This window comes from Danaus plexippus (assembly GCF_018135715.1).
Source record: "Danaus plexippus chromosome 16 unlocalized genomic scaffold, MEX_DaPlex mxdp_31, whole genome shotgun sequence".
In the NCBI taxonomy this organism is placed as follows: domain Eukaryota; kingdom Metazoa; phylum Arthropoda; class Insecta; order Lepidoptera; family Nymphalidae; genus Danaus; species Danaus plexippus.
The window spans coordinates 1,310,028-1,325,360 of NW_026869852.1; the positions used below are offsets into that span (position 1 = coordinate 1,310,028).

The 15,333-nt window shown below is 28.9% G+C and overlaps 2 protein-coding genes across 7 annotated transcripts in view; both read right to left on the reverse strand.

Annotated features, from left to right (window-relative positions):
* Nucleotides 1-2,047, reverse strand: part of LOC116772040 (hillarin) — a 30,937-nt gene extending 28,890 nt beyond the window's left edge. Inside the window, exon 1 of one of the 6 annotated variants that reach the window (XM_032664062.2) lies at nt 1,857-2,047. The gene's annotated coding sequence lies outside the window, so the exon portion shown is untranslated. Of the gene's footprint in view, nt 1-1,777 lie in introns of all 6 variants that reach the window. The other 5 variants (XM_032664068.2, XM_032664067.2, XM_032664063.2 and 2 more) reach the window with 5 other exon arrangements.
* A 1,222-nt stretch (nt 2,048-3,269) lies between these two features.
* On the reverse strand, nt 3,270-7,400 carry LOC116772126 (putative phosphatidate phosphatase). Its single transcript, XM_032664173.2, has 6 exons — nt 7,274-7,400; nt 6,844-6,995; nt 6,021-6,212; nt 4,780-4,947; nt 3,976-4,152; nt 3,270-3,507 (listed from the first exon to the last, which is right to left on the reverse strand). The coding sequence occupies exons 1-6, from the start codon at nt 7,398-7,400 to the stop codon at nt 3,406-3,408; spliced, it is 918 nt and encodes a 305-aa protein (XP_032520064.2). The 3' UTR covers nt 3,270-3,405.
* Nucleotides 7,401-15,333: the final 7,933 nt, after the last annotated feature.

Below are 15,333 nucleotides of genomic sequence, written 5' to 3' on the forward strand. Positions count from 1 at the left end.
TAATCTTTGTTATTAAGCATTTGTTACGACATGGATATAATTGGATACGGGCGCGCCAACTCATTCCATAAGTGTTAAAAAATTTCACAATCAAATAATGTTACGCCTTATAAAAATTTATTTGCAACAATATAAAAGATTTTTTCATATTCTCTCTGTAATTTATTCATTTTAATGTTTATTTTAAACTGTAATCCTGGTTTTGTAATTTAAGAGGAAATCGAACGACTTTCTAATTAGATTTAACTATATCAGTATTAATTTTGTATGAATGTTGGTGGGTTTTGGCCAGTGTTGGTCAATACACGTGGGTGACGTGTGGGTGACGTTAAAGCCGACTTACTCAATGAATTAAATCCCTTATATAAGCCTTAAAAATACTAGCCACTGACGTAATAATGTCCTTCATATGCATATACATACAAGCTAGACAAACACGAAAACCAACCTAGTATTGTGTATGTAGTATTTCTCTAGCTGATTCGTTTAAAGTTACGCTGAAAAAAGATGCACCATAAATGTTGTTATTACTAGACTGATTAGATGTTTTTTTTTATAGGTTCTAGGTTTTAATATAATATTCGTCGTACATTCGGATAAGTATCGTGACTTGCTCTGCTATGAAAACTTTACAAGCGACGTTTTACTTCTTGTGAATTTTACAATACCTTTTCATCATCAACAGATACTTTACATTAAAGAATATTTTAGCTTCATAATTCAAATCAAAGTTCTTATATAATTAGGAATATAAAAAAAATATATTATTAATTTCTGTATTCTTTTGTTGTTGGTCAGGTCAGGTTTTTCGCCATACTTTCCTTAATGTGAGACATGTATATTATAAATATATAAAGTCATCCCTGATATTTCATTTATTCTTTCTCGGTTATTATTATAAATGTACTAGACTTGGTTTTTAAATTAATTTACATTTAACATTTGTGCAGTTTAGAAGGTAGGTTCGCAAAGTTTATAAATGTATTATATTAAATTATATATTATTAGCTTATATGTTACTTAATACTTAATGTTCTACAAAATATATAAGGTAAAATTTATGTGTTTATTTATGAATATTAAAATCCACATCCATACAATCTAATAATACCGAACAAAATGTCATCTTTTAAATATGTCTAGAGTGATAAGTTTTTGCAAATACAAATATTGTAAATATTATACAGGTTTCTGTTTTTTAAATATTGTTATCTGTGCCGAAGGTTGTCGGTTACATCCGGTTAATTTCTTTATTGTTGTTCAATCATGCAATTTCATTAGGAAGACGATAATGTTGAGATATATACATTTTATGGTAATGCGGTCGTTATGCGGGCTTTAGAAATAAGGAATTAAACTGTTGGCACTTTATTCACATTAGTTCTAATGCTGTATTTTTTTCAATATTTTTGACTTTGTTTAAAAGTAATAATAAATATATTTATCTGGCTGCACAGTTAGTTCAATTTTAACTAGTTAATTTCATGAAAAACCGTTCGCGCTATTTACTTACGAGTATTCACACGGATTTTCGAGGTGCTTTCTGTTATGTTACAACTAATGAATTTAAACTTTGCTTTCTTTGATAAATATTTTTAAAAAAGAGTCTTCGTATTCGTAATGAAATGAACATAAAAGACGTGATAAATTTTACCTATTCAACGATAAAAAGAACAATTTATGCTAGCAGTTGTAATAGAATAAAATTACTTTAATTATAATAGGATACGTAAGGCTATCAAATACGCGAGTAACTTAAACATAAAACATTTCAAACAAAAAACAGTCCCTGCGTTAGCTCAGGTTATATTAACGAAATGATAGAGCAAAACTCTGCCAACATTGAAATATATAACCTTCTCGGTGTCAATTATAGTAACGTACTTGCACACTCACAACACTGACACGTAAGAAAATCTATGCATCACTTTAAATTAAAAAAAAACGAAAAATGTCATTGCATAGAATGTGACATTTTAACTTTTTAATTTGCCACCTGTCAGCCGTACGGTCATCGGACGCGCGACGCTCGCGGGGGCCGGCAGAGAACTGCCCGCGATTGTTTACGGCACTCGAGGCAATGATAAAGAACCTTCTTGTTGAATGACTCCGAGTTTACGACTATTAAAGGTTTTTTTTTTAATTTTCACATAATATAATAAAAGAAAACTGGAAATACTTCATTAAAGCTTTATACAGGAATGTAATTTAGAACATTTTTAATGAATGAACAATTTTAACAAATATAATGTTTGTAAATGTAGCAGAACATTTTATACTCTTATTTTTATAATTGTATTTAGGAAATTTTTATATAGTACAGTACAGTACTACAGGATATCCATATTATTCTGATTTGTTTTTAATTCAGGTTTTATGTGCTTATACGTAACGGAACATGTGAGTATTTTAGTCTATGACAAGCAAAGGTAGCGAAGAAGCGGCTTGGGCAGTACATCGGGCATTCCGGACTAAATCGCCCGCCGGAGAAAGTAAACTCTACTAATATAGAATTCAACTTTAAAGGCTAACTTGCACCTTAATTTAACGCAATAAGATTCAAAATTGACTTCTTTAAACTACAAAGTCATCTACGGTCAACACAGGTGAGTGGAACCGTATATCAACAATAGCATCTCAGTGTGCGAATAAAACTTTTATAGTACTTATTACAATCGAACCTAAAATATTTTGTTTATGAGGTTTGTTTGGATATAAATGAATGAGTATGTATGTTGATTTTAGAGTAACTTTGGAAGTCTTACTATTAATATAGAAGACATCAACGGGAGCCGGGTCCCAGCATAGGTTAATGTAATAAAGTCTTTCGTATAGAATATATTTTCAGTTATGATAGAGGCTAAATTTTAATGAGAATTGAATAAGCATATTAGGATGACTGTAATGGACGATTTTATAAAAAATATTTAAACTAGCAACACTTGAAATATAGTGTCTATAGAATACCGACAGTGTGTTGCAGTGAATCATTTTTTTAGCATGACATTAAGTTTGAAAAAAAAAGGGATCTGTGTCTAAATAACATACCACTGACGTGGAAAAAATGTGACTGTTCAAAAAACATATCTACAAAATTGCTATTATATTTGACTAGGCGCTTGTGTATTTTTAAACTATGAAATTTGATATTCGTTAAATCCTAGAACAATGCCATCATTTAATTATATTCCTAACATTTCTAACTTTACTTATCAGACACGAGAGAAAATAGTATGAGCCATAGGATCATAGAAATAAATCATACCGTAGATGCTTATATTGAGATCCTTTATTATAAATAAATAAGTCTACTTAATTATGTTTTCAAGATTTTCGTATTTAGCGTATTTCTAAGTAGGTCTTAAAACTAATACATCTTAATTATATCATATTCAATATTTCTAATCAAGCAGGCAGCGCCATCTGTTGGTGTTGTATTGAAGCTAGTTCGCTCGGCACTGGCCTGTGTTTTTGTCTTGGTTCCAAAATGTCCGTACCCCATGTCCACTGATGAAATACATAATTCATTTTATTATTATCATAATTTCCCTATTTCACTAAGTCGTTACTAAAGAAAAGCTCTATGGCTATAAAAAAATAAAAATACTACAAATATTATTTTAATTTATAACTATGGGTAGATATGTGTGGGCAAGTTTAAATGGACTCACATGTTAAATTACAAAAGTCCCACCTTACTCTTGCTATTGATATATTACATAATTTTTTGTTTGAAACATTCCTAATCGTCTTGTGTTGTGCACAGCACAATCAAAAAGTGTAACTAATAAGTGTGAATTATGTCTGTTTTTTAAAATATACAATTGTTACTATTTTATGTAATATGTAACCTATATGTTAGATTAAAAATGAATTAATTAATGTATATAAGAAGTTATAATAACGATAATATTATATATTAAATATGCATGTATGCTGTGTATGGCTGCATGTTCATTATCTTGTGATACTCACAACTAGTACAGCGAAGGTCATGCCCATGAAATAGCCAGCGAGTACGTCGCTCCAGTGATGTTTGTAGTCAGACACACGAGATAGGGCCGTGAACCAACTCAGCATCACAGCGACGAATTGAAGGGAGTGACGTAAGACGCGAGTCCCGCGCCATACAACACGCTTTTCGAGGTACAACTGTCACAAAAAATTGCTAATGTCACAGTGAATACAATTAAAATGAATATATCTGTTTCTAGACGGAAGCATGTAAAAAATGATCGTCGAAAAAATTTTTCCAAAAAAAAAAAATCATCATAGCTTAGTTAGTTGACAGCGCGCAATAAAAAAAATTAAGAGGCTTGTTAAGGAAAAACGAATTCCGCAATAGAATCGGATGTTAATATACGAAACATAAATGACATGAAGAATTAATTCGCAAAAAAATAAATAAATCTCAAAGTTTGACATCTGTTAAATATGAATGTCTTTTTGAAATATTTAAATCGTCACTTATTACTGATGCATATTTATGTGTACATACTTCTTATACTAACGTTACAATCTATAAAATTTTCGTCTGTTTTTCGACTTGTCTGTCTGTCTGTTTTTTACGGCTAATCTCTGAAACGACATGACAAATTTTGACGGGACTTACATTGGCAAATAGCTGATGTAATAATGAGTAACTTAGCTTACTCTTATTGTAGAAATTTTATTTATATTATTCATATACATAATTAAAAAAAACAACTATTTCAGGTTGACTAAGCCAATATGTTAATTAAATTAAGATAAATTAATGTTTAATAATGGTTCACTTACAGCCAAATAGAACATGGTGAAAGCAGACCAAGCCGAATGTCCACTGAGGAAAGACATGTGCATGTCTCCCATATGCTCGGTCCTGTCTCCTGTGCAGGAGTACTCGTGAGATTCGATGTACCTCCGCTGCCACTCAGGAGCACTACAGTCTATTGACGGTTTGCAGAGCTGAATACATACAAAATTCATTTTATCTTACACATTCATAGCTCACTACAGATTTTAAATTAGTAAATATGAAAGGTAATTGAAACATCATTGGGCTTAAATTAAATCAGTGTCGTAAAAAATTTACAAGCAATGTAAGGAATATCAATCAACCGAATAAAAAATAGCCTTGCGTATGTCAGAGCGTCTTGTGGTTTTTATTTATCACTCGTTGCTGACAACTATAACGTGTCATTTCAATCGCTCTTTGGATATTTTTTTATATCTATGACTAAATACTTTTTTGTAGTTTTTTTTTTTTTAATATAAGGTTACAATTTTTTTTTTCATACAAGACTGCGGCCATGAACTTATAACGTGTTTTTTTATAAATAAATAAATTAATTAATAAATCAATGAAGATACAACTGTGCTTCATTTTTCCGCGTTCGAAAACTTTAGCTTATCTTACTTGCAAAACAAATAATAATCTTAACTTGTCAATTATGGTTTATTTTAAATATAATTAGTATTTTTAACGTATTTTTTCATATCATTGAAGGTCTAAATCGTACATAAAAGTAGTTGAAAACTATCCAGTTCTTTTTTTAAATGTTGATTAACAACTGCTAACTTCCATCATTTTATTCATAGAGACTTTCAATTCTTATCAAATCTTCTTTTTTTGTTTTAATTTTGTAAAACAGAAGACGAACAAGATCCGACTTTATAATAATAGATGTATGAAATGAAGTTCAGAAATGCCTGTGTTTTAAAGGTTAATCCTACTTGTAAGAATCTTTTCATAGGATAATTAGGTAATGTGACGTCGCCATTGTAATTTGTAACGTTAAACTCAACTTATCTTTTGGAAAGTTACTAAACATTAAAAAGATAACTAGATAAAACACAAAATTTAATTTGGGTTACAAACAAGAGTTATTATACATAAACTGCCTCATTTGATAGTTATTAAAAATTACTAAATTGACTTTCAAAATATTTTGCTCTGATCTCTTTTACAAGTGATTAGAACAGGTAGAGTAAACAATATGCCTCAGCTGGTGATTACAGAGATGAATCGATCGACTTACATCAAAGAAGTGTGGCCGTGGTCTTCCAATTACGACTTTTGCGATATTCGTTGTGAGCTCAATGAAACAGGCTCCAAATGAAAATGATGCCAGTGGACAATAGAAGCCTCTCAGCCAAGCTGGAACACTGAACGAGAGGAGTTTCACTTTTTCATTCTCCCCTCTGAACAGCACCCATTCGCATACCAGGAACTAGAAAATACATAGCTATAAGAAATCACATTATAATATTTCTTACACACCTACGTATTGTTCTCGAACATTCTATAGTTATAAAATGTTAGTAAAATATTTTAATAGTACCAACTACAATATAAGATTTGTAAAAGCTTGTAATTATTAAGGATTACAATAGTGCTATTAAATTTTACACTTCATTTATACGAAGAGCTGTATCATAATAATTAATGGCACTCAGACTAGCTTCGCAGCCATTTAATAATAGCGTAATTGTACTAACATTTACATTATAAATTAACCTGTTCTTATATCCGTGATAATTTGCACGTTTGGTTTTAACATATCTATTACATCGGCAATGGTTGTATGTGATTTGATGGAAAATATGTGGTTTTATGAATGTTGAGGTAATATGTATAATTGAAATCGTTTATGATTCAAATTTGGAAAAGAATTCGAAAAGTTTTAATGTTATTATGGATAGCAAATGTTTCTTTTTTATTTAGCATGTGATATTGTTTTAATAAACAGATTTAGCACTGTCTACTGTCTAAAAAGTTAGGAATTAAATCCAAGCAGTGTTGATTCTCCTGTCAGTAACGACACAATAAAAGATCTCTTATAAAAGGAAATTCCTACTTACGGCCAATATTGGTAGAGCTAAACCGTAAATTCTCAACACCGGAGTGCTGACAGTGTCGTTCTTATAAGGGAACATGAGGCTCTCGTCGTCACAGAAAAAGCCTCTTCGAAATGGCACCACCAAAGAATTCAACAAATATATGGATAGTCCCACTGAAAACAAACATAAATTCTTCTTCAAAGATAACACATTAATTAAAACTATTTAAAAAAAAAAAACACATCATTTATTTAATTAATTAAAGAATCTTAAACATTGAAACACGATCACAATAAATCGAGACAAATTATATATTTTTTTTAATGTTTCAGATAAAAATCATCTAGGCTGTCCAATTAACGCCTAAGTCGTTAACTTTAATAGCGAAACTTAATAAATTATCAGAGTCACAGATAATTAATAAATAGAAATGTCAAAATTGTAAACTCACACGCGCTGATGAGAAATACGTCTACAACTAGCTTTCTAAACATGTCTCTGCCTTGCCGCGCCATCTTGACGTTCCAATCAACACTGAAGGCGACTTGGGTCCACCGCGGTATATATACTGATAACATCTCATTGTAAATAGGAAATTGTATCAATAATTGTAGATAACATAGATTATCTGGAAGAGGCTGGTCGTGTTAAAACCTATTTCATCTTAATATGTCTTAGAAAATAAATATTTCTTTACTAAATTTAAATTATGATCTATGTTTTGTACATATTTTTATAAGTTGGCATATGTTCTTATAGATTGATGTTATGTTTATCAGATGCCTTTATTACAGGTGTTGAACAGACAGTTCGTTTACATTTAATAATAATCTTGATTATAAATAATTGATTTTATGTTACATAATTTTGGGTTCTGCATAAGTTCAAAATTGTTAAGTAATAGCAATGTTATAACTTAACAAAATGTTGAAGAGACGGTGTAAATAGAATTATTATAAAATTTTAAATGTATTGTAGCCATCAAATAAGCAATTTTTCTAAATATCCCCAGCTTTCAAACTTTTTTCATCACAAATCCCCGTGTGTAATCTTATCGACCCGAATGTATGAATAAAAAACGTGATGACGTCCGGTATTTAGTTGGCCGTCGTAAACTCTTACTAGGGACTGCTTATAAAGAACCACTTTTTTTTTTAATATTCCAAATTTTTTCCGTCTGCATGCGATCAACAACTTATGACTAACATTGAAAGTGTTTATATTTATGTCGTTTTTTTTATTACGTAAATGTTTTACATTTATACATAGTTCTCATCTTTTTCATGATAAAGGACTCTGTACATTTTAAACGATCATACCATTTTAATCCCAAACCTGTTTTTAATCTATAAAATAAAAAAAATAAAATAAGAATGCCTTTTATTTCCTACTAATTAGTTTTACATAATTTTTCTTTTTAAATTTACTAACTTGTACAGCCTAAACATACATGTTTAATATATATTTATATACTTAAATCTAAATATATTTACTTAAGCTCGTTTTATATGTTTAATAATTAACCAAATTTGTTTATTTTAAAAAATAATATACATTTTTCTTTTATAGCTTTGAACTGTATTTCTATTTAGTTTATTTTTTATTAATTTGTATACTTATACTATATCTAATTATTAACCTAGCATATTTTGTAGGAATCCCATTATTGGGTAAGGGCCTCTTCCAAAGCTGCCCAATTGTCTCTGTTCTGCGCAATTTGCTTCCAGTTTGGGCCGGCTGTCTTTATGATCTCAATCTAAACCAATTACAAAACCTGGAAGTAGGCGTGACGGAGTGTATGAAAAATAATTTTAAGTCCACTTACAAAAGAGGTTTTATATCCAATAAAGAGACTTTTTTTTTAAATATTTCATTCTAGAAATATTAATACAAAGGTTACATTGTTACTGGTAAGCCTGAAATATTTTTTATTTATGTACAAATTTATTATATATATATATATATATATATATTAGTGACATTCAATAATTCGTTTTAATGAAAGTTACAGAAGCTATTATTTTATTCACATTATCAGGACATTAACATTTAATCGGCGTATCTCATGATGTTGTTGCACCGTCTCATAATTGATTATATGAAAACAAATATATGTATCTATAACAAGTAATATTCTACGACATCGTCCGTGTGGAATTCGGAATAAGGCTCCGAGGCATGAACAGCGTGTTAAAACTATGAATCTGGTAGCCAACAAGCAGTGACGTCTGTAGTCTGCTACACGTGACGTCAGAGGACCCTGGGGTAACTACACGGAAGTTCTAAATAAATCATAGCCTTTACCTTAATCTGATATCAAAGAAATATTACTGCCAATTTTCATTAAGATAGATTTATTATTTTTTTGAGTGAAATTGTAACGAACATTCATACAAGCATACATCTTTAGAAGTTTTCGAATTTGTAAGAGTGGTGGGATATGTCCCATTATTTTCTTAAGTTTAATTTAAGTTAAGAATTTAATTTAAGAATTTATAACAAGTATATTAAAGCTATAACCCACCTATATTACAGACATCAAATGTATCCCATTAATACGGCCATTTATGTTTTTTTTATGTAATTTTTGTTTACCATTTTCATAAAAAGCAAGGTATACGAATTGCATACTAATTTTGTTATTTTTTCAAAAACAGTCACATTCTTATCTCGTATCACTTGTAACAATATTATGCATATATATTTTTTTTATATAAAATCGTATTTTTATTAATGTTTATGTTACAAGAACGTCAGTGACCCATTTATATGTGCGTAATGTTTTCCCAATGTGTATTAATGATGAAATCATTAACTCTCTTGTATAGATTCGTATCGTATCTTAAATTAAAACAACATTCAATTTTATTTAAAGTAACAATAATGTTTTAAATATATATTTATAGGTTAAGGAACTTGATTTATCAACTGGCCAGTAATTTCGTGTTTATTTTTTATCCAAACTATGTATCACTGTTTAAAGCATTGTTGAAATATATTTGGTGTAATTATTAATCGAACAAAAGTGCAAAATTTAAAAATCTTGTGTGATTTTTTTGTTTTTTTTTCTTACTTAAGTTGCATATTTAAATTAACTGCCAATACATAAAGATACATGAAAATCTAATATATCTTATTTTTAAAAACTTTGAGGGAAAAAAAGAAAGATTTTTTTTTTTCAGTTTCAGACCTAATATTGCTTTTTTCTGACGAGTTTGAACGAATAGATTTACATAGAGATAACTATGTGGTCTATATTGTTTATGTCATATAGATCTTTATTTAAATAATTGTTTGAAAACAAAACCAAAATACTTGCCAAAGATAGAAATTCACGAAAAAACCAATCAGGAGAGCGATCGTTTTCTTAAACAAAAACTGATATTATAAAGCATGGTACACACTTTCTGATTTATAATGAAGTACACTGTATTGTATGTATTTTCTGTTATAGTAAGCGGTCAGTTAGGAAGGCAGAACAATAGTATCGAGCCAGAAGACCTGTGAGTTACTGAGGGTTACAAATGCCGTCACTATCGAAGTATTAAATTCAGCTAGTAACAGCTTGATTCATCGAGGATCAGCTTCAAATCGAGCTGTAGTGTGTTGACTCTAACCAAATTCTCTATAAATATAAATCTATCATAAAACAAATATCTGACGATGTTGACGTACGAGTTTTTAATTATGTAATATCCAAATCTTTTTTTATAAATTTTTTGTGTGTTGTAATCTCATGTTCGCGTGTGATTTGCCGTCAGCGGAGGCGTGACAGATAACAGAGACCTATTTTTTGATAACTACATCATAACACGCTTAAAGAAATATTTATTGTAGAGATCAACGTAATTAGACTCAGAATCGTTTAAAATTGTGAGTAATTTTTTTTTTTAAATTTCGTTTGGATAAATATATTACTGGCCATTAAAACAGTTATTCTTATCTTAAAATGTATACGAATGGTGACCAAAAATAATCATTTTTTTTAAACATGGTACTAATAATAAATAATCATTATATTTTATACCTAAATATTTTGTTTTTATAATAAGTAATGAGATTTTAGCATTGTACTTTTTTTATTTTATTGTCTCAAAGGCCAGTGCAATGAAATGACCACGTGAATACTTTTTTTTTTGTTATTATTAATTGATAAGGGTTAATGAAAAAATAATACATTAAGAAATATTGTTCAGAGTCAAAAACCTTTATATAAATAATGATGTTGATGAAATTTTTCTCGCATGACAACAAAACAAACGAACAAGGAACGAGAACGGAAGATATCATTTATTGGAAATTCGTCGAAAGATAAAAATATTTTAGAACAATGAAATATATTTACACACAGATAATATAAATAAATTTGTTTATAAATTTCTATATATTTGAATGATTAATTCTAAGTTATCAAACCTCCGATATATAAAGCTATATATAGAAATAAATATTTTTTTACTGTTATGTAATTCCATAAGTGTCTTGTTAAAAAGATAAGCGTTTTAATATAACGATTAAATCAAACGACGTTTCAAAGCCGACATTTAAAACGTAATAAATATAAACATATAACTAGGAAAATTGAAAAGGTCGTAAAGTTAAAGACTATTAAAAGACAAACACGTTTATTGGAATACAGATTATGTTATGCCAATAATCATCTGTGATAACATTATGCAAATGCTCACATGTAAACTGCCACCTCTCAAACTAGAGAAATAGTAGTTATATCTGATATATTTACCTTATTTTAGCCAATTTTTTTGTCTTTTTATTTGTTTTACCCATTTTTTTCTTCATATAATTAATGTACAATTTAAATGATATTGTATTTCCAGATATCACTCGAGGTTTTTTTTTTCGCTAATGTATTTATCACGTTTTTACCGAATATTCTTCATCAATCGGTTTTGATAAATAAAAACGGTGAATTAAGACATGAATCTACAATGATTATATAAATTCCTATCCATTAGGCTAAACATATTCTAAGATGAGTTTTTACAAAGTTTATTATTTTAACTTGTGTTTATTTACACGTAGACTTACGTCTAATTTTAAATAGTATCAATAGCTCTGATGAGTATAGGTAAGTTAATAAGTAAGTATTCTACAATATATTTTTGTGAATGAAAACACAACCAGGGGATCTATAAACATTTTGTTTACATTAAGTAATTGTATATAATTTAATTTGATAAGTTGTATTAAAGACGTATTAGAATTTTTAAATCAAACTGTTTTAATTGCGGAAAAAACTTAATTGAAATTTAAATGTTTACATATGACGGCCATGTTTTTTTTATTTTTTCAGTATTATTTTTAGCTCTCATTTTCATTACCTTAAAGATTGTTTAACCAGTTTTAACGAGGTATTCGAAAATCGAATTCTTAGAAGGAAAGAAGGTAATGTGTTTTATTCCACTTTCAGTTTGGATGTGTTCAAGTTACGAGTGAATAGGCTGTTACGGGGATACTACGTGTATCTCTTTCAACTCCCTTTCAACTTTCAAGCTACGGTAACTGTGGAATGATAGTCAAGTTTTATCCAGTTTATTATAAACTAATCGGTATAATATTGGATAGCACCAAAGATTTAAGGTTCTCAAATAATTTGACACTTAGCCTTAGCATTTAAAAATGTACAATCAGTCTCAGGCAAGCCTAAATATGCTTCAATTTGCTACAACTGTTCATCAACAATCAATAAACGCTCGATGTTATGAACGGAGGATTTTTTATTGTTTACAATGTTCTGTAACTCTAAATCTGATCTGATATAATCGTGTATGTTTTGATTAGAATTTATCTTGCTATACTATTTCTGTATTCGACTTTATTATTATATCAGGGTTCTAAAGGTCGCAGCGATATCCTTCTAAATGTATTTACTGACGTCAGACTTGTATAACTCTATGAAATATAGGCGTGTGTATTTATTATCTATAAATAAAGTGCCATCCCTCTGACCCTTTGTTGTAATGTGTCAAGGCTTTCAAAGATTGTGGGTGTATTAGTTAGACATGCTCATTACTTTTAAGACACGACGCAAAGAAGTCGGGAGTTTATGGAGAGCTGTTAATGTTTATGTTGTTTTGTACATAAATTTCAATTAATTTTGTACAATTGGGAAGAGCTTTTTTCTTCAAATTTCGGTCACTGAGTAAGATTCGTAATGTATGATGAAAATCGGTAGATGTTTAAAAAGCCCTCGCCAAAAAAATTTCGTTCTAAATAACATTATAATACTTTCATATATTATAGCTGATTCTGCAAAAAGGTTTCTCATTGACAGTCAAAGGATTGTATTTATTAAAGTCTATATAAGGTGTTCGGTTTCAATGTGATCGTTGTTTTAAGGTTATAGAAGAGTTATATTAGCAAATTGAAAAACCTGTTTGTTGTTTAACAAGTACATATTTCTTACTTATAAAAGATTCAATAAATTTAAGTTTCTGAATAAAATTCCAACAGATGTTAAATAACAAAATACATTTTTCAAGACCTCGTCCCTATTTCCTTTTATACAAAGTCGCATTATTAACGTTACGTTAATTACGGGATTTGCGCTTATTTTCCGTTTTACCCATTTTTTTTAATAAAGTTTTTTTAAATGAATATTTAGACATAGTTTTAAGGCACAAATAATCTAAAACACAGCTATTACTGTATAAAGGAGCTTTGCTTGAGATTTGTCTCATTTTGAAGTGAAATGCCTCATAGGATTGCTGCATTCTAATAATAAAAAATACAATCAAATTACGTTTTCTGGGTTTAATTCGATTGTTATATAATAGTGGTTCTGAGAATGGTGCATTTAATTTATTACGTGATACATCAACAGTCACTCACAAGAACTTTCGCGTTTTACAATCAACTCATAGAAAGTAGGACGACGATACATAGGCTTCGAGAATATAAGTTCCAAAGTTACCTTCAATACTTAACCAAAATTGATATTTTAAACAAAACTAATAATAATAATAATAATAATATAATATTTTATTATTATAAATGACTCAATACGGAAAATGCTAGGAGAGTGCAAAGTTTACAATACACTATAATCTGTATGACATTAATACTGATCTTTGTACTATAAACAAGGAATAGTTACTGGCGATAGATTATAAATAAGGAAGATTTAATGTGTTTAATCGAAAAAAATATTATTGTAACCAAGTCTTGTATGAGTGGAAGTAAATTTGACAGGAATGAGAGACAAATAAATATAAAATGAAACATAGGTAAGTTGTCATAATAACTAATAGAATGATTTTATGTTGATACCTGTTAAGGCTTCATTTTAATTGGATAAAATGATTTAGTTCCGGTATAAAAGCTACTTTCTAGTTTCATATAAAAAAATATTTTAATATTTCAGCACTAACATTAATTCATATGAAAGCAAAAACAGATATAATTGATAATATGTACCTATTTCAATTATAAATATTTACTTTAACAGTCAACTATTCAAAAATGTATTTTGATTTGATTCAACAGAATTAATTATCAAATGTTTTTTTTATACAAATATTATTCAATTATCATTAAACTATTTCATTCAGTTATCACTCATAAATATTGTTGTATTAAAATTGGACGTAAAAGAGTATGGAACGCGTCTACTTGATTTTGCTTGTATGATGGTTGCACTTGACTTTATATCACTCATTCTATCTATTAAGAGGTCTGTTCAATTTAATATTAAACTGAACGGACCTCTTAATCTAACAAACGTGAATGCCGTCTAAGATGTTCTTATAAATAATTTAAACTTAAATAGAGCTTTAACTTATTGTTAAAGTTTTCGACGCCTTAGTAACTATCTGTACTATTTTTTATCTATAGTGAAAGATTATCAAATAATCAGCGCTATACAATAATTTAATAGGGAGAGTAAATCGGAAAAAAAAGTTTTACTTCAAAGAAAATCAAATCAAATCAAATTTAATATTTAGTAACTTTTTTTACTTTAAGGGTCTCACTAATATAATTCAAATTTAAGCATATTTAAGACTGATTTTATAATAATGAAATAAAAATATATTATAAAAATAACTAGTCAATTTTATATCCAGCCTTAAAGAAAGTCAAAATCAAGACGTCAGGTTAGTGTTGAGTTTTGACGATCCCTTCAATAACTGACGGTTAGTACATATATGAGTAAAAAAATATGAAATAAATCCTTTCATTAATAACGTAAGATACAACCATGAAACAGTAATAAAGATATTAACCTTCATATTCCATCTTTAGAAATATTTAAGGTAATAGGTATGTCAAAATCAAGCAGTAAAGTTATTGAGAGATTCTCATCACTAGCCTTACTAGAAGTGTACGTATAACTAAACAGAGGCAGTTTTCAGTCTTATCTTTTTGACTCCTCGCAAATGCTAGCATCGTCGTAAATGTACGTGTGTGAGGCTAAACTTATAGGGTGTTGGTATGCGTTTAAACAGAAATAGCCCTGTTATTCTAATATTAATATTTGTTTCAGTTACCCTG

What these genes read in the sequence shown, in the direction of transcription:
- LOC116772126 (XM_032664173.2), bottom strand. Translation starts at nt 7,400, where the DNA reads ATGTTATCAGTATATATACCGCGGTGGACCCAAGTCGCCTTCAGTGTT. An exon ending in TAGCTCTACCAATATTGGCC is followed by an intron (nt 6,213 to 6,843) that starts GTAAGTAGGAAT and finishes TGTATTTTCTAG; the next exon opens with TTCCTGGTATGCGAATGGGT. An exon ending in CACGGCCACACTTCTTTGAT is followed by an intron (nt 4,948 to 6,020) that starts GTAAGTCGATCG and finishes GTATGTATTCAG; the next exon opens with CTCTGCAAACCGTCAATAGA.